The 25,027-nt window shown below is 42.0% G+C and overlaps 2 protein-coding genes and 1 long non-coding RNA gene across 5 annotated transcripts in view; 2 read left to right on the forward strand and 1 right to left on the reverse strand.

Moving 5' to 3' along the window:
* Nucleotides 1-25,027, reverse strand: part of LOC146696499 (zinc finger matrin-type protein 4-like) — a 157,210-nt gene that overhangs the window by 45,751 nt on the left and 86,432 nt on the right. Inside the window, exon 5 of the mRNA XM_085474619.1 lies at nucleotides 4,278-4,499. Coding sequence (XP_085330745.1) covers nucleotides 4,278-4,499 — 222 coding nt within the window. The remainder of the gene's footprint in view (nucleotides 1-4,277; nucleotides 4,500-25,027) is intronic.
* The window catches only part of LOC146696500 (uncharacterized), a 50,140-nt gene that overhangs the window by 8,510 nt on the left and 16,603 nt on the right, over nucleotides 1-25,027 (forward strand). For 2 of the 3 annotated variants that reach the window (XR_014923254.1, XR_014923256.1), the window contains 2 exons: nucleotides 4,300-4,505; nucleotides 8,733-11,561. This is a non-coding gene — a long non-coding RNA (uncharacterized LOC146696500). Of the gene's footprint in view, nucleotides 1-4,299; nucleotides 4,506-8,732; nucleotides 11,562-25,027 lie in introns of those variants that run through there. The other variant, XR_014923255.1, reaches the window with a different exon arrangement.
* On the forward strand, nucleotides 22,199-24,573 carry LOC146696502 (uncharacterized; the record flags this gene model as incomplete). The annotated part of the gene is made up of 2 exons (XM_085474030.1): nucleotides 22,199-24,005; nucleotides 24,141-24,573. Coding segments are annotated over exons 1-2 (1,959 nt in total), but the record flags the coding sequence as incomplete, so codon positions are not given.

Genomic DNA, 25,027 nt, shown 5'->3' on the forward strand with positions numbered 1-25,027 from the left:
TTTATTAGAGCTTTTGAATATTTCATCACAGGACAATCTTCAGAGTCAGACTCCACATTTTCTTAACAGGTTGAGACGTGCACAAGGTCAGGTAGAGGGGAGGAAAAAAGGGGGAAAGATGAAAGGATAAAATGCAGAGAGGAAGCAGAAAGAAGCAGCAGCATCCCGACCGCCTGCAAGGCCTGCTGCGGTCCCATTCTCCTCTCTGTGGGCTCACACTGCTGGTTTTGCCTGATAGGACAATTTGCCACTTCATTACTAATTGATAATCGCCAGAGAGTAATGCTCATTATTCCAAGTGCTGAATAGTACAGCTAGTGTGCTGACATTTTCTGTCGCTCCATAATGACTCTGTTGAAGCCGGCAAATTCATCTCCTCTTAATGCACTGTAAAAACAGGCGCCGTGCAGAACAGATGAAGGTAAAGATATAAAGGGATTAAACTGTTTTTCATTTTTACATGCAAATCTCTAATGAATTATTCATTGAGATCAACACTTGTTATAAGAGGATTGTAGAAGCAGTGCATTCTTTGATTCACTTGCAAAACACTGAACCCGTTAACAAACTACGTCTTCATTTAGAAATCTTTCCTTTTCAGTCGCTTTAGAAACCTTAGTCATACTTTTCAAACACCCTGTGATGCAAAACTTTGGACTGAAACATTGTTTCAAAAATGGCCAGTAACCAATGCTGATGCTTTATTTCACACCCCGTGTAAAGGAAACAAAGGAATCTTGCAACAAAAAATATCTCTCCTTCCAACTCTTCACTGCACTTTTTCCCAGCACAAGATTATTGGTCAATTCAATTTGATTTAGTTTAATTCAATTTTATTTACATAAATGAAAAATCACAAGTTGTCTCAAAGTGCAACTATCAGCCACAACTGGTTGGGGGTGAGAGTAGGGAGATAATCTTTCAGCCATCTGACTAGGATACATCCTGTATACCTCCTAGAAGAGTTGGTTTTGACATTTCCTAATGGAAGGAGACACAGGGGCAGAGCCAGGACATGTTTCTTGGGTATGTTGGGACAATCAGAAACACCTTTTGAGCAAGTATTTGGCAACAGTGGGAAGGAAAAACTCTCTTCTAACAGGAAGATACCTCCAACAGACCAGGCTAAAGAAGGGTCAGCAATCTGCCACAAGACATGCATATATCAGTTAATAGGCCCAATATAGGCCAATAATGATTTTTGATAACTCTAAAAAGTACCTTCTATCATATTTTATTCATTAGCTTCTTCTGCCATTATCTGTCAAACTTCAAACAAGTTTTGTAGAAACATTTAGCTGACACACAAGATGCAGCATTTAACTGTGCAGCATTTAACCTAGCACTGATGCGCAAACACAGCCTACATGAATGATTCATTGGAATCTTTAAGTCTACAAATGACTTAAAGTAAGATTACAACAAAAAAATCACACTGAGCTCATTGGTCACACTTTCCGAGCCATGTGTTTGAGAAATTCAGGAGCAGAAATGAAAATCTTGCTAGCTGTTAAGCAGAGTAGCAGAAATATTCTGCTTTGGAGTTGAGTGGCAGCCAATAGTTCAAGTAACATAACAATAGATAGAGGGAAGAGTGGATCTGGCTAAGAATAATCAAATTCTGGACGTAGACTTCAGGCAATTCGTTGAGAACTGGAACTGAGAAAAAGTTCTACAGGAGGACAATGATCCTCCTTAAAAACTGGCATGAATGTTCGAATTGACTGCCATAATCTCCTGATTTGAACCTCACCAATTTATACAAAGGTGTGAAAACATCTCTTTGTATACCAAAAATACTTATTTAGAAAAGAGCTAAAAATGCTAAGTTCCAGCCCTTTATTTATTCTGTGTCTCCCCTGTAGAGTTAATAAAGTTCACCTTTGTCTTATACTGACTCTTTATGCAGCCTCTTAGTATATTCGTAGTCTGAAACCAGTCAGTTTAACTTATGTATCCTTAATGCACAGGTTCTTATATACATACTGATATATCCACTCAAGCACTTTATACAGCATGTCTCATTCACCCATTCATACAAGCACTTTCTAAATTTCACACTCCAGTGAACACAATGGGGTAGTATCTTGCCAAAGGATATCGTAGCATGCAGACTGGAGCAGCAAGGGATCAAACCACCAGCCTTCTGATAAGTAGATGACCTGCTCTACCCCCTTAGCCACTCTCCCAGCCAGTGGTCACCATTCAATGTCACCTGGTAAAAGATTCTCAAAATAAACTGTAAACCTACTAATTTTAATATGGCCCAATCTCCCCCAAGCCAAAATGTAACCCACAGAGTACAGAACCACCATCCCCACCAACACACATTACAGCACAATATCTATGTTAATACTGTTATTATCTGCTTATTGTCCAAAACAATGGTGAATTTCTTCTTTGAATCATAAGTGTATTTATGTCCCTGTTTATAGGTTTAAATGCGGTACTGGTAACTGAAGTTGCAAACATCGGCAGTCAAACACACCATGTATAATGTTCCTGAAACAAACATCGTGGACTCAAAAGCTTGGGCAGCATAACAAAGCTGAACAAAGCAGAACCAACCAGTTTGCCCTCAACTAGCAAAAGTAGCCAATCAGGCTCTGAGTTAGAAGGTCCATGGCCAATCAGCTGTGAAGACTTGTTTCTCCCATTTGGTGCAGTCACACTCTGCTGCCCTTTACAACACCTCTGGGCTCCGTGTGCTCTTCTGGCAGCCAGCACTCTGCCAGCTGGAATAATATTATGTAATTGTTATTGACATATTGTAACTGGGAAATGATAAGCAAGAAAGTTCTCCCCTCCTCCTCTGTAAAATTAACAGCTTGTGACATGCTGGTGGGCTCCATGAAGAGTCAAGCTGACAGCTGAAGTCAAGAGGGTTACTTTTCAGCTCCACAGAGCAGGGCTTAGAAATAGTCACAGCTATTAACAAATGTAATACTGCTCTCTGTTGCTCATCAATATTAAGCTATGCAAGTCACATTTATTACCTGCAGCGTTAAACGAGACATTACTTATCCCCACCTAGTTGGATCCCATTTTTGCTTTCATAACTACCAAAAGTCTTTGTGGCACAGATTTAAGAAGGTGCTGAAAAAATTCCTCAGAAACTATGGTACGTATTGACATGACAGTCAATATGGCACAATCTCCTGTTTCACCGTATCACAAAGGTGTTCTATCGAATTGAGATCAGTCACCAGATCTTAGTGAAGTCATTTATTTTGCAGTGAAATACACGTCCAAGAAACCAGTTTGAGCTTTATGACATGCTGGATTCAGTCATAGGAAGATGAGTTCACTGTGGTGATAAAAGATGGATGTGGGCAGCACCAATGCTTACATAGGCCGTGGTATTTAGATGGTGCTTAGCTGGTATTGAGGGGCACAAACCATGATAAGAAAATATGCCCCACAACACTGCGCACCCACCACCAGCAGCCTGAACCTTTGATACAAAGCTGGATGGGTCATTGTTTTCATGCTTTTTACATTTAATTTTGACCCTACCATCCAAATTTCACAGCAAAACTAAAGATTTCATCAAACTAGGCTAAGTTTTCTCAATCTTCTATTCCCTTCACAGATAGGACTGAAAGCTGGAATTGTTGTTCTGCTGCTGTAGCAGTTCTAGTTCAAGCTTTGTTAGGCTGTGCGTTCGAAGATGCTCTTCTGCTTACTTTGGTTGTGATTATTTGACTTAGTCTTGTCTTTCTGATCTGTGGCATCAAAAAGCCATTTTCAGCCAGAGACCTGCTGATTACTGGATATTTTCTGTCCCCTTAGTCTTCACATGGTTATGCAGGGAAACCCCAGCAGTTTTTGAAATTGTAAGGCAGGCTGATCTGGCACCACAGCCAAAGCCAGTCCCTGTCATCGCTATTCAGAGGCTCAGTTTGAACTAAATGGCTAAATGTGCTGACTTGCTATCGGCTGATACATAGTTATATTGTTTGATAATGCAATAATGCAAATTGTGAAATTACCTTTCACAGTAATGCAACTCTGCTATTGGCTTACAGTTATTTCATTGTGATTTTTTTTATTGTGAGTGGTGGTATGTGTCACCTCAAAAGAAATTAGAACTGTATATACTGTATATACTGTACAATAAGATTGTACAGTATTCAGTATAAGAATTTTTTACCCTTAAAAAGGCTGGAAAACTTTTTTTGAACTTTGTTTATAAACTATATCTGATAATGCACCTTCACAAATGCATGAACATAGTTTAAAAATGAACTGATGTACTGAAAATGTATTCATATTACCTTTCATCACTCCCATGTCCAGGGTCTTTCCCAGCTGCTCCAGGAGATCTGCTCTGGCAGCGTTCTTCTTGTGCTTTTTGCCATCATAATGTTGCTGAGCCATGCCAGGGTTGTTGAACCAGGCGTTGCATAGCTGGCAGTAGCGGTCTGAGTCACGGCGCTGTCGTGGGGAGGTCATAGGAGATGCTTCTGGGGAGGTCTTAACAGGACTGGGGGATGCCTCTGAAGGTAAAACAAGAATGATACAGATGTCTCTTGGTGATCTAGTGATAGTTTTGTAAACAAAACAAATCTGCTAAGACACTACTACTTTTTAAATAATCTCCTTTACAGCATTTTACGTAATCTGGGAACCCCTTGCCTTATACAAAGCAGAAAATTTACATATTTGACATGACCACAGTACGCGACTTGACAGAGATAGAGGCCAGCAAATTTATTGTTGCGTCAATTTTTTCAGCCAATATTAACAACTCGCTGATCTATCGGTAACGACGTTAAGAATGATTTATAGAGAAGAGAGAAACAACGCTCAGCCATGAGTGTTGATGCTGCATATCTTGTCCACCAGAGGGCACTTTGCAAACAAATATTTGAGTGCCACAAACAAAGTAACCAGATGACGTGAATAAAGTCAGACAAGACATAAACAAGTAAAAAAGTAACTACACTTGACTTAAGTGTTAGGGAAATTTGATTGTGCTTTTTTTTTTAAGGCTAATAAATTGGCATTTCAGGGTTGGTATCAGTTTGAAAAATAATATATTGATCAGTCTCCACAGTATCCGCCTCCAGTAAAGCATAATCACACTCTGATTTAATATTATTTCTAGGATGCTTTATGATAGAGTGTCCAGGACATTTGTCTAGCAGCCCACCAGTTTTACCTACAGTCTTTACTTTCCATATTTGGCTCTTCACGCAGATAAGCTGCATAAAATTACTATAAATACTTTCTTACACTAAGTCTGTGAAGGTTCTCAGTCATCCAGGTCATCAGAGTCTAAGGCGCTTGGAAAGAAAAGCGTCTGGACTTCTTCAAGTTTCCTTGAAGACGTTTCACCTCTCATCTGAGAAGCTTCTTCAGTTCTAAGAGCCATTGGTGGAGAGTCCCAGATTTGAAGCCCTATGGGAGTGTCCGCAAGAGGGTCATGGACCCCCTATTGATCCTCTACCTAATCACACGGGCTAAAGTGTGAAAACAGGTGTGGGTTACAACTAGCCAAAGTTTCAGGTTACCCATTGTGAAACCTAGCCGCACCCTATCATGTGATTTACTGAGGTCATATGGCCCGGGATGTGAGTGGGCAGTAAGGAGTCTGGGAAGGATTTTAAACTCTCCACCAATTACTCTTTTGAACCGAAGAAGCTTTTCGGATGAGAGGTGAAATGTCTTCAAGGAAACTTAAAGAAAACCAGACGCTTTTCCTTTTCCTTTCCAAGCTCCTTAGACTTTCTTACACTAAGTTAACCTCAAATTTCAGAGAAAGAAGTATTGTTGCTCATTGTTAGAAAAAAACTAACAATGAGCTTTAATTTCATATTTTGAAGAAACAAATACAAAGCAAAAGCAATCACAGTGACTTGAGTAAAAGATTGAAACACCAGGTCAACTTTTTTGTGTGTGTAACAGCTTTAAACGTTTGGAAAAAATAAATAAAAATAAGTGTAAAACTCAAACAACAAAACAAAATAAATACATAACCACATATCAAACTATCTTCTAACTGAGACTCATAAACGTAAGAAGCAGATCTGAACTATCTAACTAAGCTGTCAGTAATATGAAATCATTTCCAGTGGTTACGAAATGAAAAAGCTTGTGATTGTTCAGGGGAAAAGCACACTCTGACTTGCATGAATTCACTCTCTTACTTCAGGAGAATCTAAAACACTATGGGGGATTTTATGGTTTATTAAAATGGGACCATTATGTTAGGCTTAACTCTCAAACCATTGGTAGCTTGTGGGCTAACTACTAACCTGATCTGGCCTCACAGTCAAATTTTCATCTTTATTATTCATGCATTTTTGTCTCAGATGAAGAAGAGGCATGAAGAGGTACTACAGCTTAAACAGTACTCTAAGGTATTGCCATTCGACAATGGGTGCTAATTTGTACCCATGTGGTTTTGATTCAAGGACCACTTCTGATTCTTGGCAACATTTTTTAGTATAAAGTTAAAGAATGACTATTTTTTTGAAATATTATTATTTAATAAGTTGAAACAGGGAGGCATTTGTAAAATACTTGCTTGTTCTTACTGAACCCTTGAATCTTCTTTCTCTCATATCTGCCTCAGACAAGCAGACAGCAAAGCAAAGACTGAACCTAAAACCTTCTTCCTGAATTTTGCCCAAATGCTTTTTATCAAGTCTAAGAGTTAAATCAATATGCTAACTTGTTTGTTTACTAGACCCCAAACAGACTGTCTCCTCAAACTGCAATTATTTAAACCAAGAAACACCTTTTAACTTCTTGGGTATATATTTACCTTTTTAACACTGGGTACACTGTACCTGTATGGATACAAACAGACTTTTGACATTAGTTGTCATGGACTGACATAACTGATAGCAAAACAAAACAACAAAATTTAAGGACACAAATAATAAGAACAAGGTGTTCTCTGTGTTTCTAAACCATAACTTGATTTTAATGTCTGACATGACTTTTAATGCTTTTGAAATCCAGCTAATTTACTTGGGTTCTGTATGATCATGACACTTCATGTCTTTTTGGCTTATGTCAAACAGTAAACATAATGTATAAGTCCTGAAAAGGTGCTGTGAACATAATGGTGATATAATAACCCAAAATGTCACATTTTTGCTAAGACAAATGTGAGAAACTATAAATGCTCAGGAAAAACACTGCCCAGGAAAAAAATACTTTAAAATGAGCTACATTAGCAACACTTTGCCAGCTTTTTTAAAGAAAAGATTTGTAGCTGGCAGACAGAGCACAATGGGACGGCTTTAATGAGCACTCATCAGCGGCAATGTAACTGTGGCCGTGCAAGTGTAGCCCTCTGAATAACAAGCTGTTATCTCCATTAGATGCCTAAAGAGGAAAACCTAAATTCTACTTGGCAAACGGAAGAGAAGCCAGCTCTTCTTGGGGCTGCCCACTTGTGCCTTCACGCATGGATGACGGCATTAACCCCCGAACGAGCAACGTGCTGCAACGAGCACTCCCCAACACGAAGAAGCCCTATCAGCTTAATCAGTTTTAACGCTCCACTGCACAGCTCACCCTAAGTCAACATTTAGTTTTGTCCCATTAGCTTCCATTACACCAGTCAACATTTCAAAATAGCAAAGTCCAGTGAAAAACATGGCGGGAGAGAGGATGTATGGAGCCTGAAGTGTCAGGACTCGCTGTCTGCTGAGCACAGCTGGCCCTCAATGAGGCCGTTTGCATCACACTTTACATTCAGTGCTTGGCTCATTCGCCCCTGCACAGCAAAAGGATGTTATGTAGGATTTAAATGTTGGACTTTACGGTTATAGAATGACCCCCACTATAATAGGCCAATGTAAACTGTCAGACTCAATTTAATCCCTGCAGCTGCTTTTGCAAGCAGGTCAGAGGTCAGCAGCATAACAGCAACCCTGGAGCTGAGAGAAATGTAACGCCTTGCTCAAAGAGAGGGGATTGCATTTCTGCAACCCAAATATAAAGACTACTAGGAAATCTATAGGCAGACTAATGCAGCCTCGGATTAAAGCAGGAAAAAAAGCTCTAAATTTACGAAGAACTAAAAGCGTAATACTCAGATGCAACACTCCCCCAAAAGCACAGCTCCTGGTATCATAACATTCAGGCGATTTCCAGACACAGTGATGACAGAATGAAAGAAGTTAGAGCGAATGGGAACTCAAAAGAGGTTAAATGTTTACCGTTTGCTGAGATAAAGACGTGAGAGAACAGAAAGAAGGTTAATTATCCTCACAGTACACTTCTGCACTCCAGACTGTTCAAAGAAAGGCAGCATCTCAAATATTGTTTTAAAGTTAATACAGCATTTTTGGTAAACATGTTAATTATCACTACAATGCTGTCAACATCTCTCAAGTTGTTTTATCATTTAAATGGAGAACAAAATAAAAAGTCCATGAGAAGCAGTGCACACATATTTAATTGAACACCTGTATGTAGCTAATGACTCTGCAGAAAGCCTCAGGATCTGCTGACCCCACTCTATCACGACTTACCACTAACAGTTGAACATGGAAAATTTAGTAGTAAGGAAATTCAAAACTGGACTTTTGCACAGGTAGCATCTTATTATAATACCACTCCTGAGAGCGAGCCGTTCTTTCAAAAATGTTTGTAGAAGCAGTCTGCATTTTATGGTGTATAAAATGTGGCCATGGAGATGATTGCCACATCTGAATTAACATCTGATTTAGATGCAGGAGTGAATTTACAGTGCTTCAATCTGCCCACAGTTGCTGCTCATCTGCAAGCTGCTTTTCAACCCACCTCCTCCTTTCACACCTCCCAGCACTGGGCCGTACCACCAGATACAAATTATCGCAGATAGAAATGTCAGCCTTGTTTTGACTATAGTGGTCTTGAAAGATTTCTGGTAAGTGGCTCTTAGATTTCTGTTGCACGTCAAACAGTGTTGATTATTCGATTAAATTTATCGCATGTGAAAAATTCCCAAAAGAGGAGAGACTCTGGAAAAATAATTTGCTGCAAATAGTCAGGAATTAGAGGGGCATGATTATATGGCCTAAGCAAAGAGTATTTATCATCATCAGTGCAGCCTCTCCATATAGTATCTTCCTCCAGCAAAGCATAATCACACTCTGATTTAATATTCTTTCTAGTAGGCTTTATGACAGAGTGTCCAGGCCATTTGTCTAGCAGCCCACCAGTTTTACCTAAAGTCTTTACTTTCCATATGTGGCTCCTGACTCATAACACACTGTGTTATTACAGGATAGGTCTTTGGCATCAAATAACCCAGCAGGCACATAAAGGACTGAAAGCCTTTCCTCCCATTTAGAGCATCATTAAATCCACACTGTCAAACACCCCTCTGTGCTTTGATTGAGGATTCAGTTCACTTCAGAAGGCAGGGGTCGTCACCATCACTAAGAGACAGATGGCTTCAGCTTGATGTGGCACCTGCTGTGTAAAGGACACTTTAAACTCAATGAAAAGGGCCCTGCTTCTCAATGTTACAGGTTTAAGTATCATCTGGATAAATATGGAACGTTTTTTTCCGCAGAGATAAAATCGAGAGCTGAAACATTGCGCTAAGCACAGAGAGCGCAGTAAAAACTACTATCTGGGAAAGTAGCCTATTTTTTGTAGAGACTTAATGATTTTGACAATGATGTCTGAAAAGAACATTTTTTTAAGAGACAACCGAGTGAATCATCTGAGCCTGATGGTCTTGCTGTATCAAGTCAAACAGACAGTACACATGCCACATTTCATACTAGCAGCCTCGTAGCTGTTTAGTCCAACGACACACACACACACACACACACACACACACACACACACACACACACACACACGCAAACACACACGCACACACAGCAGCTGTTTATTGGCCTGATAGACCCTCTGCTGTCTGCAGATCCACAAGAGGGGATGCTACACAGTGGTAAACATGACTCTGGCCCAACATTTTTGAGACTTGTTGGCATTAAATTCAAAATGATATAGTTTTCTTAAAATGGTATGTTCTCTCAGTTTACGCATTCGATATGTTTTTTATGCTCTATTGTAAATGAAATGTGGGTTTGTGAGATTTGCAAGTCCCTGTGCTTTTTCTGTCCTAACTTTTTCAGATTTTGTAGTTTGTAGTTTGTAGGTTCAGATTGTTAAAACAAGCATGCAGGTTTACAGAAGCATTTTCAGTGTCAGCTGTTAACTTGTACAGTTTTTCTAATTGAAGTTTTATGCTAGAAAAACTGTACTTAAGAAGCTTGACAGTAAAGCAGGATGTGGCAGAGCTCTGCAGGGTCTAGTTTTGCAGGTTTACTCACCCTGCAAACACAGAATTTAGCTCTCAAATCCACTCTTCTCTGTGTCTGTGTTTCTCTCAATCCCAACCAATGACAGCAGATGGCCCCGCCCCTCCCTGAGCCTGTTCTGCAGGAGGTTTCTTCCTGTTAAAAGGGAGTTTTTCCTTCCCATGATCACAAAGTGCCTGCTCATAGGGAGTTGTTTGATTGTTCTTACAACCTGACAACATAAAGCACCTTGAGGTGACTGTTGTTGTGATTTGGTGCTATATAAATAAAACTGAATGGAGAATCGAACCGAACTGAATCAACCAGTTATTTAAAGACTCAAGACACGAGCCGTTGCCAAACTCAAATAGGCAGGTAAATAGGTTTTGGGAAACAGTTATTAAGGGGCTGTGTACAACAGATAAGGACAGATAAAAGAGCAAGTGGGCTATCAGTCATGTAAACCTATAACACTGATACCAAGATGTTAGATAAACCCAAAGTACAGTTGGATTCAATGCTTGACAGATGCTTTTAATGTCAAACTCCTGATAACAATAGAGGCAAACTGCTGATCTCACCAAATTAATAGAATCAATCCTCTGGGCACCACGAATATGCACTCACCAGCCACTTTATTATGTGCGCATGTGTAACTGTTCATCAGTGCAAATATCAAATCAGCCAATCACCCGGCACTTGACCATGTCTACATTTAGCCATGTAGACATGGTTAAGTTGATCTGCTGGAATTCAAACGGAGCATCAGAATGTTCAAGAAAAGTAAGTGACTCTGAACGCAGCATGGTTGTTGTTGCCAGACTGGTCTGAGTATCTCAGAAAGTGCTGATCTGCTGGGATTTTCCTGTAAAACTATCTCTAAGGTTTACAGAGTATAGTCCGCGAAAATATCCAGTGAGCGGCAGTTCTCTGGATGGAAAATGCCTTGTTAATACCAACGGTAACAGGACAATGGCAAAAGTGCTTTGCGTTTATAGGACAGGAACAGTAACTCACATAACCACTTGTTATAACTAAGTTATGCAAAAGCATCTCTGAATCCACAAGCCATGCAACTTTAAAGTAGGTGGGCTACAGCAGCAGAAGACCATGGCAGTTTCAACTCCTTTCAGCTCAGAAAAAGGAAAATGAGACTATGCTCTCCTAAAAAATTGGATGACAGAAGACTGGAACATGCCTGGTGTGATGAGTTATGATTTCTGCTGCAACATTGTGATGGTAGGGTCAGATTCTGGTATAGAAGTGCAGCTGTTAGCACAAGCTTGCACAGAAATGCACAGAAAGACCCATCAGCTGGGATATACCTGTGTGAGGTTTGCATGTTTTCACGACTGCACAGGGTACGTGTGCAATCGTTCAGGTTCTCGCCTCATACTCTGATTTCCTCCTACAGTCCAGATTCTAGCCTGCTGTGGATGTGAGAGTGACTGTAGTGACCTCACACCATATACTCCAGCCCACTGCCACCCTCAATGAGATAAGCTTTTAAGAAAATGAATAGATAGAGTTGAGGTGTTGGATTAACCAGAGATCAAGGGAGAAAACTAGCCAAAAATCATATGAGCTCCTCTGGTGTTCATTTAGACAACAGTGAGAGTCGGTTCTCACTCCTAAGTTGTCACATGCGAAGGACCGATTGGACTTTAACCCCAGTTAAGCTCAAGCACCATTTTCAGTGTGCAGGGTAAATCCTGTGAAGTGGGTGTAAACAAAAAAAGCAAATCAAATGTAAAAAGTGATTCAAACAGTGAAAAAACAGCAGCTTAAAACCGAATGGAAAGCACAAAGCTCAAAATAAAACACCTGAGGAAAACAGACACCTCCATGCAGGCTTTTCTGTGGACACACTCATGAGTCATTTTTAGTCACATTATTCTAATTTAGTCACATTCAAGAGTCACACATTGTATCACCGTTCCTCTTCCCCACTGTTTTTCTTTCCCTCTTTCTTTCTCCCTTTTCTTTCCCCCAGTCATGTCTGTCCCGTGTGCAGCAAGTGAAAATAAAATAAAATAAACAATAAAAGCAAAGGTGAATCAAATAGACCAATACGGCAAGGGATGGTCCATTTGGTAAAGTAAATCCGTTGGACATCTTTCTTTGCCTTTGGACAATAATTCTGATGGCAAAAGAACCAAACGGGACAGGCGGGAAAAAAAGAGTCACACATTGTGCTCAGCCTGCATTATGAACAGCAGTTTGCTCTAAGCAGCCATTTTTGGACACTAATATAAATACAATTCATACATTATACATCGTAATTTGTTCGGGATTTTTTCAAACATGTAGGAAGAGCTGGGAGGTTTTGGTTTTTGAGTTAACAGTTAAGGCTTTTGCTGTTTGATGCTGGCTGTGTCAGCTTCCAGTTTCAAACTAATTTGGATTTATTTATGCAGCTCTTCTGCTGCTGTTTGTGTGAACACTTCTTTCATTACTGACCAGCTTAGTAAGAGAATACCAAGAATCCATTAAAAATAAAATGTACAGCACAGCAAGGCAATCCTTTCATCTGCTCAAAGTCGAAGAGAAACACACTTCCGTGTTTTCACTAATGCAACAATTTACTTTCAGCTGAAGCAGAGTGTCTCATTTTGCCCCCCATGGCATTTCTTATAAGCAGACAGAGAATCAGGGCAGTGTAGAAATCTTCTAACTCTTAAAACAGAGTCATAAATCTAAAGAGATTCCGCTTCTGTGAGAAGACGGGACCAAAGTGCTCCAAATCCATTCACTGACCCTTTCCTACAATGAGGATCCCTGCTGTGCTTTCCTTCACCCCTCCACCCTCTCGGAATATAAACCCTGCTGACATGTACCACTTATAAAATGTTTTCTCAGATTTTCCTTTTGTCTTCAAAGAGAAATCTCTGAATGGAAAGCAAACAACACATCTTCATACTTGAAGTTAATTATCACCCTCTGTGCACTGCGGACAATTTGTACTTTAAAATGCTTTAAAGTGGAGGGGAGGGGGGGGGCACAAGTGTACTAAGCCTGCTGCATTTGAGACAATTCTGAGTAATAAACACAGAAGACTTGAGGGCAAAGCTGCAGTTTGTGCAATTCAAAGCTTGGTCCATGTGTTTGGAAAGGAGGCTTGGTTCCCATTGCACTTGGAATACAGGCGGAACCAAAGACATCCTTTAACTAAGGGGTGTCAAAAATAAGACCTGGGGGCCTGAATCAGCCCACTGTCCCACTCAAAGGCTTTGAATATGAAATGTAGTAGAGTGCATACATTTTGAGCTTTTAACTGTACTTTTATATGTTTTACAGATTTTCCACTTTGAAATACCTCCCGTATGGTCACTCATATAACACCAAAGTATTTAACAGATAAAACATAAAAATTAAATGGTAGAAAAATTACTTTTTTTACTATCTACTACAGAATTGTGTTATGTTTGTTTCTGAAGTGTGTTCACAGTTTTAAAAAAGATCATTTTCTGTGAATTAACCACGTTTTTTTATTCATGTAATTTTACATTTGCCATATACAAAAACTGAGACACTGTTGAAATTGCATTTTTTTAAAAAAATTAAGACATTTAAGACATCTTAAGGATTAAAGACCAGTGTGGGCTGTATGTGGGCCACAATGTAAAATGAGTGACATCCCTGCTTTAAATGCAACAAACAATAAACTGCAGTAAACTTTACTGCAGCCTAAAGCTGATGCTTAAATTAGCTATGAAAAATGCAAAATATTCTCTGGGCAAGATTATTTTTATAACTAAAGTAAAAGAATATGTGAATACAGCTGCTTAAGTTTTATCACATCGTCCTGCAGCTGCTGTGAAACATTTGAAGTCAGGCAAAGTAAAGCAGGAGGCCACAGAAGGTAACAGACGGGTCAAATGATCCGACTCGGTGTTGCATTGCTATTTGGCTGTTTGAAGATACAGAAATCTTTCCTTTCTCCCACAGTCTGCGCTTTAAAGAGGGGCACTTTAAAATGTGTGCCGCATGAAATGAAACAGGCAATTACCATCAGTGCCACTTCTCTGACATTCTATGGACAGCAAACATAATTACAAGTGTAAATTGTTTAAAGCATATAGCGGATTTTCTATTCAGCTTTTCTGTATATATTTATATACATTAAACCCACAACAATTCTTCACTCCATCTCTACTCTAGACTGCAAACTTGCATGTGAGGATGATTGCTTGGGCCTATAAATATCTTCATCATATCTGTCATTTGATCTGTAATAAGATGCCACAGATATCTGACCTGATTAAAGCAAGGCTTGGGGTTATATGAGATTATATTCACATAGTTTAAAATCAGGATATTCTAGGAGTTTATCATCCTTGACTCTATAAGTCGTGACAGCAGTTTATATCTGGCAGGCATTACATCTGATATTGCACAGATATCAGCTATAGATAACACACAGATAACAGCGAATAAGCAGAATAGGGTAGAGCAAAGACATAGGGAAAAAATATGTGTGTGTTTGTTTGTGTCAGCATATAGAGCAAATTTAAACAACCACTGTAAGCCCTTTACATTTATTTACAGGTAACTTTTGTTTCATGGTGACTTCACATTACTGACATCACCGCTCTGTCTCTCGATGTCAGCACTATAAACCCAGTGTGCTGCTGAGTCCACCTCTGGTTTAGTTAGTTCAGCAGAATGAGAAAGGCTTCAGGATGGAAAATTAAGTTTTTGAGTAACCCTTGCAGGATGTTTTCTTTTTTTTATTGCCTTTGTTAAAGTTGCTGATGTTGTTCTATTTATTAAAGTTAATACATCTTGTAGGGCAGTCCAAACAGAATGACTAGGTCACATTTAAGAAGTATGCCTAGCAGATGGCGAGGTAACTAACCAGATTTACCAACGGGTTGCACCAGCACAAACTGGTTTAAAAACAATTACTGTCAGTACTTACAGAAACACTGCAGTTAGGAAATTGTGTGCAAGAGGTGGGAAGATTCTTTTGGAAGGTTTTTTTTTATAGGGTGAGGAATACACACAAAATGATTTACTACCATTTGTGACACGCAATTTACTGCTAACTAAACTGACAAAAAAACACATCTTATTTTTTTGTGCAAGCAAAGTGAGACATTTCTCCATCTGTGCCAATTTAACTACTCCTACATTTGCTCAGTGAACTCAGAGTCTAGACCTAGAACCCAGAAAAGAGTCGCACGATACCAGCGGCAACTGAACTTCTTGTAACTCTTCAACTTTTAGTGCCGGGTTCTTTCCAACATACTGTGATTCAGCAGCAGGAATTTCACAGCCCGTGCAATGGGTTCACCACAAAATTGCTGAAGTGCGGAGAGAAAGGAGGAATGGTGACGTTGACTTTGTACCCAATACCGAAAATAACCAAGCCCTGGATGGACGTCGATTGATCAATGCATTTACATGAACAAACTCTAAAAACACACTTTTCTTTAACTAAGTTTTTATTACAGTCAAATTTAACCGTTAGAAATCCAGGACCATGGACAGCGCACAAGGGTTTTGCATTAGGCTTCATGCACTTTGACAGTAAGTGAGCTACAGACAATTACCAAAGCCTGTTTTGATTATAATGACTCTACCGTACACTGTACGCCCTATATTTATATGCTTTTCTGCACCTGTCCGGTTAGTTTACTGGGAGCTGAATATCATTGCTTAGTTTGCGACCTTGCTCAAAATTGCTCTGCTCTTGGTAGATTGGGTATGTTATATTCAAATGAACTGACAGCACATGTGTTAGAAAACAGCATTATTTCTGTAAATCACCCGCAAAACTAATCACACCTGTCAGCGCTGTCTGGGGATTTGCGCTCACACAATACTTTACCACAGTGACTTTCTAACATGCTCACAATAACACTACTGGCATTTATCAAGAGTTTTAATAAATTGCCATCTTGTCCCCAACTCCCACCCCTAAAAACCTAACAACACAGAAAAATAATCTGGGTTTTGGCACTAGATAAAAGGTCTGCATATGACGAAAGTTATAATAGTTAATTCATAAACGTTGTTGCTGAAATGGTTGTTTCAAACTCCATGCAAGAAAAAGATGTATGTATGAAAATACAATTTAGTTAATCAAATGTAATGAAAATCTTTTGTTCTAGTGCTGATTACAGTCATTCAGGACTTAATAATTATGACCACATAATACGGCTCTCTTCACGTGTTCCATTCTAATTGCTCCACTTTCATTTTGCTCTCAAAGCAGAGCTGCTGCAACACAATGAAAGTGAAATCCATCAAATGCAAATGTGTGAATGTCTAAAATGCTGCAAATGCTTAAAGTGTCCCATTAGATAGAAACAGCAGGGAACCACAAGGCAATATAAAAATACAGGAGCTTTAAATGTTGCTGTTATGATTCATGCAGGCTTGCTGTTGATTATATGTTAACAGACAAAGACATTTAAAGTCTTAAGATAATGTCCCCAGTTAAACGTAATGGAAGGGGAACAGCTATTTTACAATATGAACAATTTAACTCCAGATTTCTCTAAATCACTTCTCGGTAAATCAGTGCAGGAGCAAAACAGCCCCACATTAAGCTGCAGATGTTAAAGGAAATGCAGCTCATGCAAGCTATTGTGCTTACGACACAGACGATGGGAAACAAGCCAGAATTTGGAAATAGCGACTGAAGAAATACAAAAATAAACGTGGCTGTGATTATATAAAAGTACTAATGACAGATCAACGCTCGTTTAGCCTGCCTCCGCTCTAAAATAGAAAGCGTATTGCAATACATTGCAACACCAGCAGTTCATTCAACAGAAAATGTGTGCAGCTGAGCATGATCTATGTGGGTCAGTGGAAATATTCAAATTTAACACAACGGTGCCCAAGTAAAAGGGCAAGCAAGGGTTACTGGTTAGCTTATAGAAGCTTTGTGTAATTTTGTGCCTGCAGGTAAAGCATTAAAGATTAATTTCAACTGTCAGATGAAATTCTCGCATCTTCAAAAAGTTTGAAATTGAGAACAATCGCTTACGCAGGACTTTTCCGTGTGTGTGTGTCTGTGACTAGAGATTGATGACAGTGCATTTCTCGAATGTTCATCGTGGGTTTTGAATAGGCATTTTGGGCACAAGAAGATGATGTACAGCATCTGTTCAAAGGCAAAAATAACATCAAGTAAAGTTTATGATGCTCTCCCATGATGCTATAAATTCTCATTAGTGTTATTGGAGGCTTTTTTTCACAGCATGTCCTGTGTGGACACCAAAGTCAGTGCTTGGAGAGCTAGAAGTTTTTGCAGCTGTATGCTGGCTGACAGTCGGCAGAACAACAACGCATCCCGAGAGGCAACTGGATCAACAGAGTCGGCTGATGTGACTTATGCAGAAATCAATAGCTGGGGCCTCTCGGCACCCTGGATTTATCTTTATGACATTATGTATTTGTGACAGATCTGAGAGGATTTAAATTACACTTCCACAGGATAAAATAACCTAAGCTAACATTTCTTTTATTTCAGCAGGACTGGAGTTTTTTGGGTAATGAAAACTCAACATTTTACTAATAGTTTCTTTTTCTTCTGATGGTTTGAACCCCTCTGTAATGAAACAGACACAAATAAAAAACAAATTCACTGTGCTTCAGGGTAATATATGAGTCTAATGTTAATGGAGCAGTTTCAATTTCATTTCTGTCATTTTCACACTAAAAGAGATGCAAGAGAAGCACTGAATAAGTGATTTTTTTCAGTGATACAAATGATTCCCCAAAGATGGATGTCAGCAACTTCAGTCAACAAAACTTAATGTGTCTGTCAGGTGGAGAAGAGGTTCCATGGTGTCCTGGTACTTTGTTGGATGTCAGTGCGATTGATAGCTGTGCCTCCCCCTCTTTTGGCTGAGACGGTTCTGCCTCTGTTCTGAACCATTGGCCACAGATGGCCTCGTTAATGGCTATGTCTGTCACTGACATGTGGCAGAAAGAAAAGCAAAGGGTGCTGTCTGAACACTACATCAGAATTTCTCAGCAGTGACAATATCTCTAAAGTACAACTACAACCAAACAGTCATGAAGTCCTCTGAAACTAAAGTCAAGGTATCTCTTTATTTCTTTGGATGTTTGGGCTATTCAAGTCTAAACAGATATAATTATGCCATTTTGAACTGTCTGGGGTTTTTTTTTGCATGGTGGTTAGAAGTATTGCCTCAACAGCAAGAAGGTTCAAATCCACCATCTGGTCTGACTCTGGTCTGCATGCTGGGATAGGCTCCACCCTCCCAATGGCCCTGAAGTGAATAAGAGTATGGATGGATGTTTCCAAATGTTTCCTGTTAAACCTGAATCATTCAAATTAAACCACCAAAATAAAATCATGTCTATCCCCAGTTTTTTACATCATTAATCAGCTGTCTGCAGTCAGTGTGTAATGTATATTAACAGCATAGTAGATGCTAGACATAGACATACATCTTCATCTCCACTGCATTACAACTGCTAATTTTGTTTTATTATACTGTTTAGTTAATGTTAGATGTAGGCTATTTAAGGTTAGAAAACATCACAGTCTGAGATAAAATACACAATTTTTCAACAAAAAGCCCTTTGCTTTACATGAACTTCTTAATACAACTGGTAGATATTTCCTTAAATAAACACGGCTGTTCTCTGTTTATCACTCATCACAGTAAATGAGAGATTAGAAGATAGACTGAGCTACCTGCTGGCGAGATATAAAGGAGTGAAAACAGCCAATAATGACCAACAAGATTAGATCCAAATCAGGATTAAATTTAAACCTTTAGGATCTGAACATTTAGGCACCATGCTATCGTGTAATGTTATCTGAAAAGTCTGTGCAGAACTTTGCTGAATGCTCTTTACCCAGCCCACAGAGTCATTCTGTGTTTGTCACTGGATTGTAGCTTTTAGTCCCATCTGTCTGCTCAACCTGTCCCCCACTAACCAGTCTTGCCAGTCTGCCCTTCAGTCACAGTGCCCTCTGGAACAGTTCAGCTAGTCTGCTCTGCCTTTGGACTTGCCTGACTTGTCTTGATAGGCTTTGTGCCTGAGGTCTTCTTCCCAGTTTTCCAGCCAGTAGCCTGTCCTAACTGTCCCCAGTTGTCTGATTTTCTTGGATTTTTGTGTCCTCATGCATTTTTAATCTTCTTCTGTTTTTTTTCCCTGGAAACTTTCCCTGGGACTTTTTTTGTTTTTATTTTCCTTTTTTGTTCAGCAACACTGTTTTTCTTCATCTGTGAGGCTTTGCTACCCCCTGTAAGTTTTCATTCAGACTTTTTGTTCTTTATTCAATCTGAGCTCTTAGTGCATTTGGGTTCACACTATTCTACTTTAATCAGTTTTACAATAGCAGGAGGGAAATAACGTCCTCTATAAATATACCAGACATTTCCAAACAAAACATTTATATTTTTGTAAATGGATTTTAACCAAAAGTCTAATTATTTATTTATTTCCATTCTTTTCATTTAAGTGTCTAAGAAGATGTCAGAAATAACATACTGCATACATGTTACATGTTACAACCCATCAAGCACCACACGTTAGGTAGATTTTCTATTTGGAAAGTTAAATCTATAAAGGCTGTAGACAGCAGAGTGGATGATGATGATGATGATGATGGTGAAGATCAAGACTTCTTGAGGCCTGATTTCATTAACATATTTAGAAATATGCTTCACATATTGGCTTCTTTATGGCTGAATTCAGCATTATATCATATTACCCCCAATGAAATATATATAAACAAATGTATAAGACACAAAAAGCTGACTTAACAGTTTGCCTAATAAAGAAATGAGCTTAACAAGTGGATTTTTTCAGTACCCTTGGGCGGTGAGTCAAAAAGTTCATTTCAGATACTGTTTCTTGCATTTCAGCACCATGGAGATGTGAACAGCAGTAAGGACGAGAGACAAAACACACTTCAGTGGTATTTACTGTAAACAGACAATACAATTAGATTGACTATATATGAACATAGGGAAATGCCATGTATGGACTCTGTGATCACAATCTGCATCCCAGCATCCTGAGAGGTGAAGTTCATGCCATCTTTGCTGAATTATTGCAGAACAAAAGAAAAGCACATCCTAAACAGATCATATTTCCAGAAATCTGATGTTAATGTAACTTGTTATTTTTAAGTTATGCTTAAAAAGGCTTAGAATGCTGAGAAAAGTGTAATACAAATGACTTATGTGAGACAGAATGAAAAGTTATTCTTTAGCAGTATAACTGTGAACTTGACAGGAAAACTGCACTGAGAATTTACAAAAACTCTGGCATCAAGCTTTTTTTCAGTGACTGCCTCAGATCCTTAATATTTGAACCAGCTAAGCATGAGCAGCAAGAGATCAATTTAGATCCCGAGAATAAAAAAGCACAGAGACCACATGTGGAAACTGGGCTGTCAATGCACCAGAGGGAAGTGCCACTATGCAGCAGCATTTGGTGATCACTACCACAGTTTCGAGAGCTTTAATATTTCGACCTCGCTTAAATCATAATCTGTCCTGCTATTTTTTCAGTTCACAAACACAATACAAAGAAAACGCAACTTGCCGTTGGCCTGAAGTAAAACAGAGGACCTTTCCATTACTTTCAAGTGTAAATGCTGTTCTAGAACTGCTGCGGTGAAAGAAATTATTCTATTCAGGTTTTTCAGCCAGAAGGTTAAGTCAAACAAACTCAAAGACAAGAGGTTTCTGTGCCAATCTACGGATTCAATCCTCCCACTTTGGAAGGGGAAAAAAGCTGCAGTGCCTGAGGCAGCACTAATGCTGGATAAACTCAGGATGGTCCAACAATGTGAGGCTTCAGATAATACCACTATAAAAATTTACTGCCTTATCAGCCAGCTGAACGCATCCAACAAATTAAAAGAAATGTAGCAGTGAGAGCACAAAGTAAAACACAAAGCTCTGCAGTGCATATCAATGACCTGGTCAACTGGAGCACCAACAAACCACAGGAAACAAACAAAGCTCAGTTACCCACATCCACGCTGCTCACTGTGGACTCAGGTGTTGGGCTTTAAAATGATCTAAAATTATGTTTGCCGTATTTCCTCTGTGACCTTTGCTCATTATTTTCGCAACTGCTAATATGTACGTGATTTCAAGGTAAGTAGCTCTCAGCAAATTACAACAGCAGCAGACTTTGATCACCCTGAGGTAAAGAGCAGCTGGTGATTAACTCTAAATAACACGCACACAGACTCATGAAATAAGGAAACATGCAAACACACCAACTCGTGACCTGCTGTTGGCACGTAATTAGACCCTGAATTATACCAGGTAAAATACATTTTATCACGATTATCAGATATAAGTATGACATCTTTCCATCAGCTGATACAAGATCAGACCGTGATCCAATCCCATGGTGCATCCATTCATTCTCTTCCACTTATCCAATTCAGCGGGGTGGTTGGAGCCTATCTAAGCTGTCTTAGGGTGAGAGGCAGGGCGCACCCTGGACGGGTTGCCAGTCTGTCGCAGGGCAAACACATAGAGACAGACAACCATTCGCTTCACACATTCACACCTATGGGCAATTTGGAATCATCAATTTACCCAAACCTACTAATGTCATGGCCTGGGTCTAGGGATCCAGGGCTCAGGCATTTTCAGTGTATGTTTATGTTTATGTTTTCCGTGTGTTGTATTGGTTTGCTCTCCATCTCTCCATGTGTCTCTGTGTGAGCTTCCGGAGGTGTGGGTTCGCTGAGGAGACTGCGAACCCGGAAGTGGTCTACTCGAGAGACGGCCGCACCTGCCGCTCGTCGTCCTCTGCCAGCTGCAGCAGATTACGCTCGTCTAGGAACGGCATTTAGGACTGCAGCTGAGCTGAGGCCGACGCTGGATCCTTGAGTCAGAACTCGTCAGTACTGCCGTGAGCTTTTACGTAACCTCCGCGGAAACAGATCCCCTGCTAACCCTCTGCCTTTTGTGTTACCAGGAATCGGGAGCGGAGTACGCCTCTAAAGTCACGGTGTGGGAATTGGAGTTTTTTGGAGTCGCCACCTTTCACTTCTCACGGACATCTGCACTGTGTGGGATTCAGGGAGAATTACCACGGGACCACAGTGCTGGGATTTTGTATATAGTTGTGTGTTTTTCACCTCCTGTAAATAAATCCACTGTCCTTCACTTAGAGTCTCGCGTTTGGGCCCTGCTTTCACTGTCACTCCACGGTCTGCCATCGCAGCCCGTGACAGAAGGATCCAGCCACTATGGACCCAGCGGACTCACCGCGGAAGCGCAGCTCCCGTTTTGACGGGACCCGACTAGTGCTTGGAGGGCCTCCGTGCTGCCGTTCCTCGCTGGCAGCCTACCCTTCGGCCCACTCGTCTGCTTCCTCTCCGCGGACGCCTCGGTCTCGCAGAGAACGCCCTAGCCGGTCCCGGGAGGATTACTATGAGCCTGACAGCAATCAGCTTACGCCCGCTCAGGCATTCTATAAGATGCTAGGGATTATTCTCGTGCCACCCGACACACCCAGCGCTCCCACATCACTGCAGGAGCAGCCACATCAAAATCCGCCCTCGTCACATTCCGCCAGCTTCATGAACACTACAGCTCGTGTTTCTCCGGTTTGGGAAAATAGAAGTTTTCGTTTTAAGAGCGATTATTCTCCCATAGGTTCAGAAGACTGTGCGCCTGACGTTCTTTCAAATCCAGGAATCAAGACTGTTTCGTCTGGAACTCTTTATTCTGGGGCTATGTTTGTTCAGTCAGCTGATCAGCAGCCATCTTCAGTTCGGTTAGCCGATCAGCGGCCACCTTCAGCTCGGTTTACAGCGCCACGTCTGGACCCAGCGGTCTCTGAGGAGAGGCTCAGGGGGGAGGTTATGGACAAGGTTTACCGCATGTGTGAGTTGTGGTGGGAGAAGCCCACGGAGGGGTTGCGTCGCGCCGTGGAGAGGCGGCTGCAGGGGATGCTGTTTGAATTCCCCTGGTTGGTGGACTCCCTTAATTCAGTTGTCCTGGACTTCCTGCTTTCCACCCTCCACCTCCACTCTCCTCCTCAGGCTGCTCACCGGCCCGGACAGCTGGTGGATTCACAGCCTGAGACGCCGGCCCCGACGTCTACATGGAAACGACGTTCGCGCCGCCGGCGTTCCTCACCGCAGCCGCCCTCCCGGACATCTCAAGAACCGGCTGTGGTGAGTAATAAGGACACTTTTTCATTTCTCACCCCATCTGCTTTTTTGTTTTCAGTGGATGGTGACGCCGCTGACTCTGCTGCAAGCCGGCCTACAGTACGACTAGCGTCGCCTCATTCAGCAGTCTCCATGCCGCTGGCGGCTTCACCATCTGTGGATGTAGCGCCGTCGTCATCTCATCCGCATGTAGTCACCCCTCTGCCATCTTCTTCACCGGCTCTGCCTTCACCTTCCCCGCCTGCGTACACCGCATCACCATCTTCGCCTCCGGATCATCCATCTGTGACTGGAGCGCAGCCGGAGGTGCCCGCACGGCCAGCTGAGGAGCTCAGCATGCCCGAGCAGGAGCTCAGCGAGCGGGAGGAGCCCACGTCGCCAGCTGTGGAGCTCAGCGAGCCGGAGGAGCTCAGCGAGCCGGAGGAGCTCAGCGAGCCCGAGCAGGAGCAGCTCAGCGAGCCGGAGGAGCTCAGCGAGCCCGAGCAGGAGCACCTCAGCGAGCCAGAGGAGCTCAGCATGCCCGAGCAGGAGCAGCTCAGCGAGCCGGAGGAGCTCAGCATGCCCGAGCAGGAGCAGCTCAGCGAGCCGGAGGAGCTCAGCGAGCCGGAGGAGCTCAGCGAGCCACCAGCAGAGGAGCTCGGCGAGCGGAAGGAACAACCGGCGCTGCCAGCCGAGGAGGGGCTCTCGCTGCCAGCCGAGGAGGGGCTCTCGCTGCCAGCCGAGGAGGGACCCGCTCAGCCGGAGGTCAGCGAACCGGAGGGACCTCCACGTCTAGCGCGGCCTCCACGCCATCCACGTCCAGTGCATCCACGTCAGCGACCGGCGCGTCATAGACCATATGCCACGCCTCGCTGTTGCTCACTGGAGCAGCGACGTTGCCACCGGACCCGTGGCAGGCCACCAGAACCATTCCGCCGCCACCGGACCTGTGGCAGGCCGCCGGAGGAGCAGCGCCGCCGCCACCGGACCCGTGGCAGGCCACCAGAACCGTTCCGCCGCCACCGGACCTGTGGCAGGCCGCCGGAGGAGCAGCGCCGCCGCCACCGGACCCGTGGCAGGCCACCGGAACCGTTCCGCCGCGGCTGCCGGACCCGTGGCCGCTCGCCGGAGCTGCTGCGTTTCCATCAAGGGGTTAGAGGTAGGCTGTCTAACCCGCGGCGGGTCCCGCTTGTTTTGCCATCCTGCGGGTCGGCCGCCGGAACTGTGTTTGCTGCCGCTGGACTGGGGGATTGGACTGTTGAACTGTGTTTTTCTGTTGTTGCTTTGTAGTGGCTGTTTAGCGGAGTGGTTTTGGGGCCCTCCGTCCTGGACCTCCCGCCGCCCGCCCTGGGTTGGTTGTACTGTTGTTTTTGGTTTGTGTTTTTGGGTCGTCGGGAGCCGACCCTTAGAGGGGGGGTACTGTCATGGCCTGGGTCTAGGGACCCAGGGCTCAGGCATTTTCAGTGTATGTTTATGTTTATGTTTTCCGTGTGTTGTATTGGTTTGCTCTCCATCTCTCCATGTGTCTCTGTGTGAGCTTCCGGAGGTGTGGGTTCGCTGAGGAGACTGCGAACCCGGAAGTGGTCTACTCGAGAGACGGCCGCACCTGCCGCTCGTCGTCCTCTGCCAGCTGCAGCAG

This window comes from Copadichromis virginalis, linkage group LG12, assembly GCF_057382275.1.
Source record: "Copadichromis virginalis isolate Kocher_CV1m ecotype Utaka linkage group LG12, C_Virginalis_male_GT1.1, whole genome shotgun sequence".
NCBI lineage: Eukaryota > Metazoa > Chordata > Actinopteri > Cichliformes > Cichlidae > Copadichromis > Copadichromis virginalis.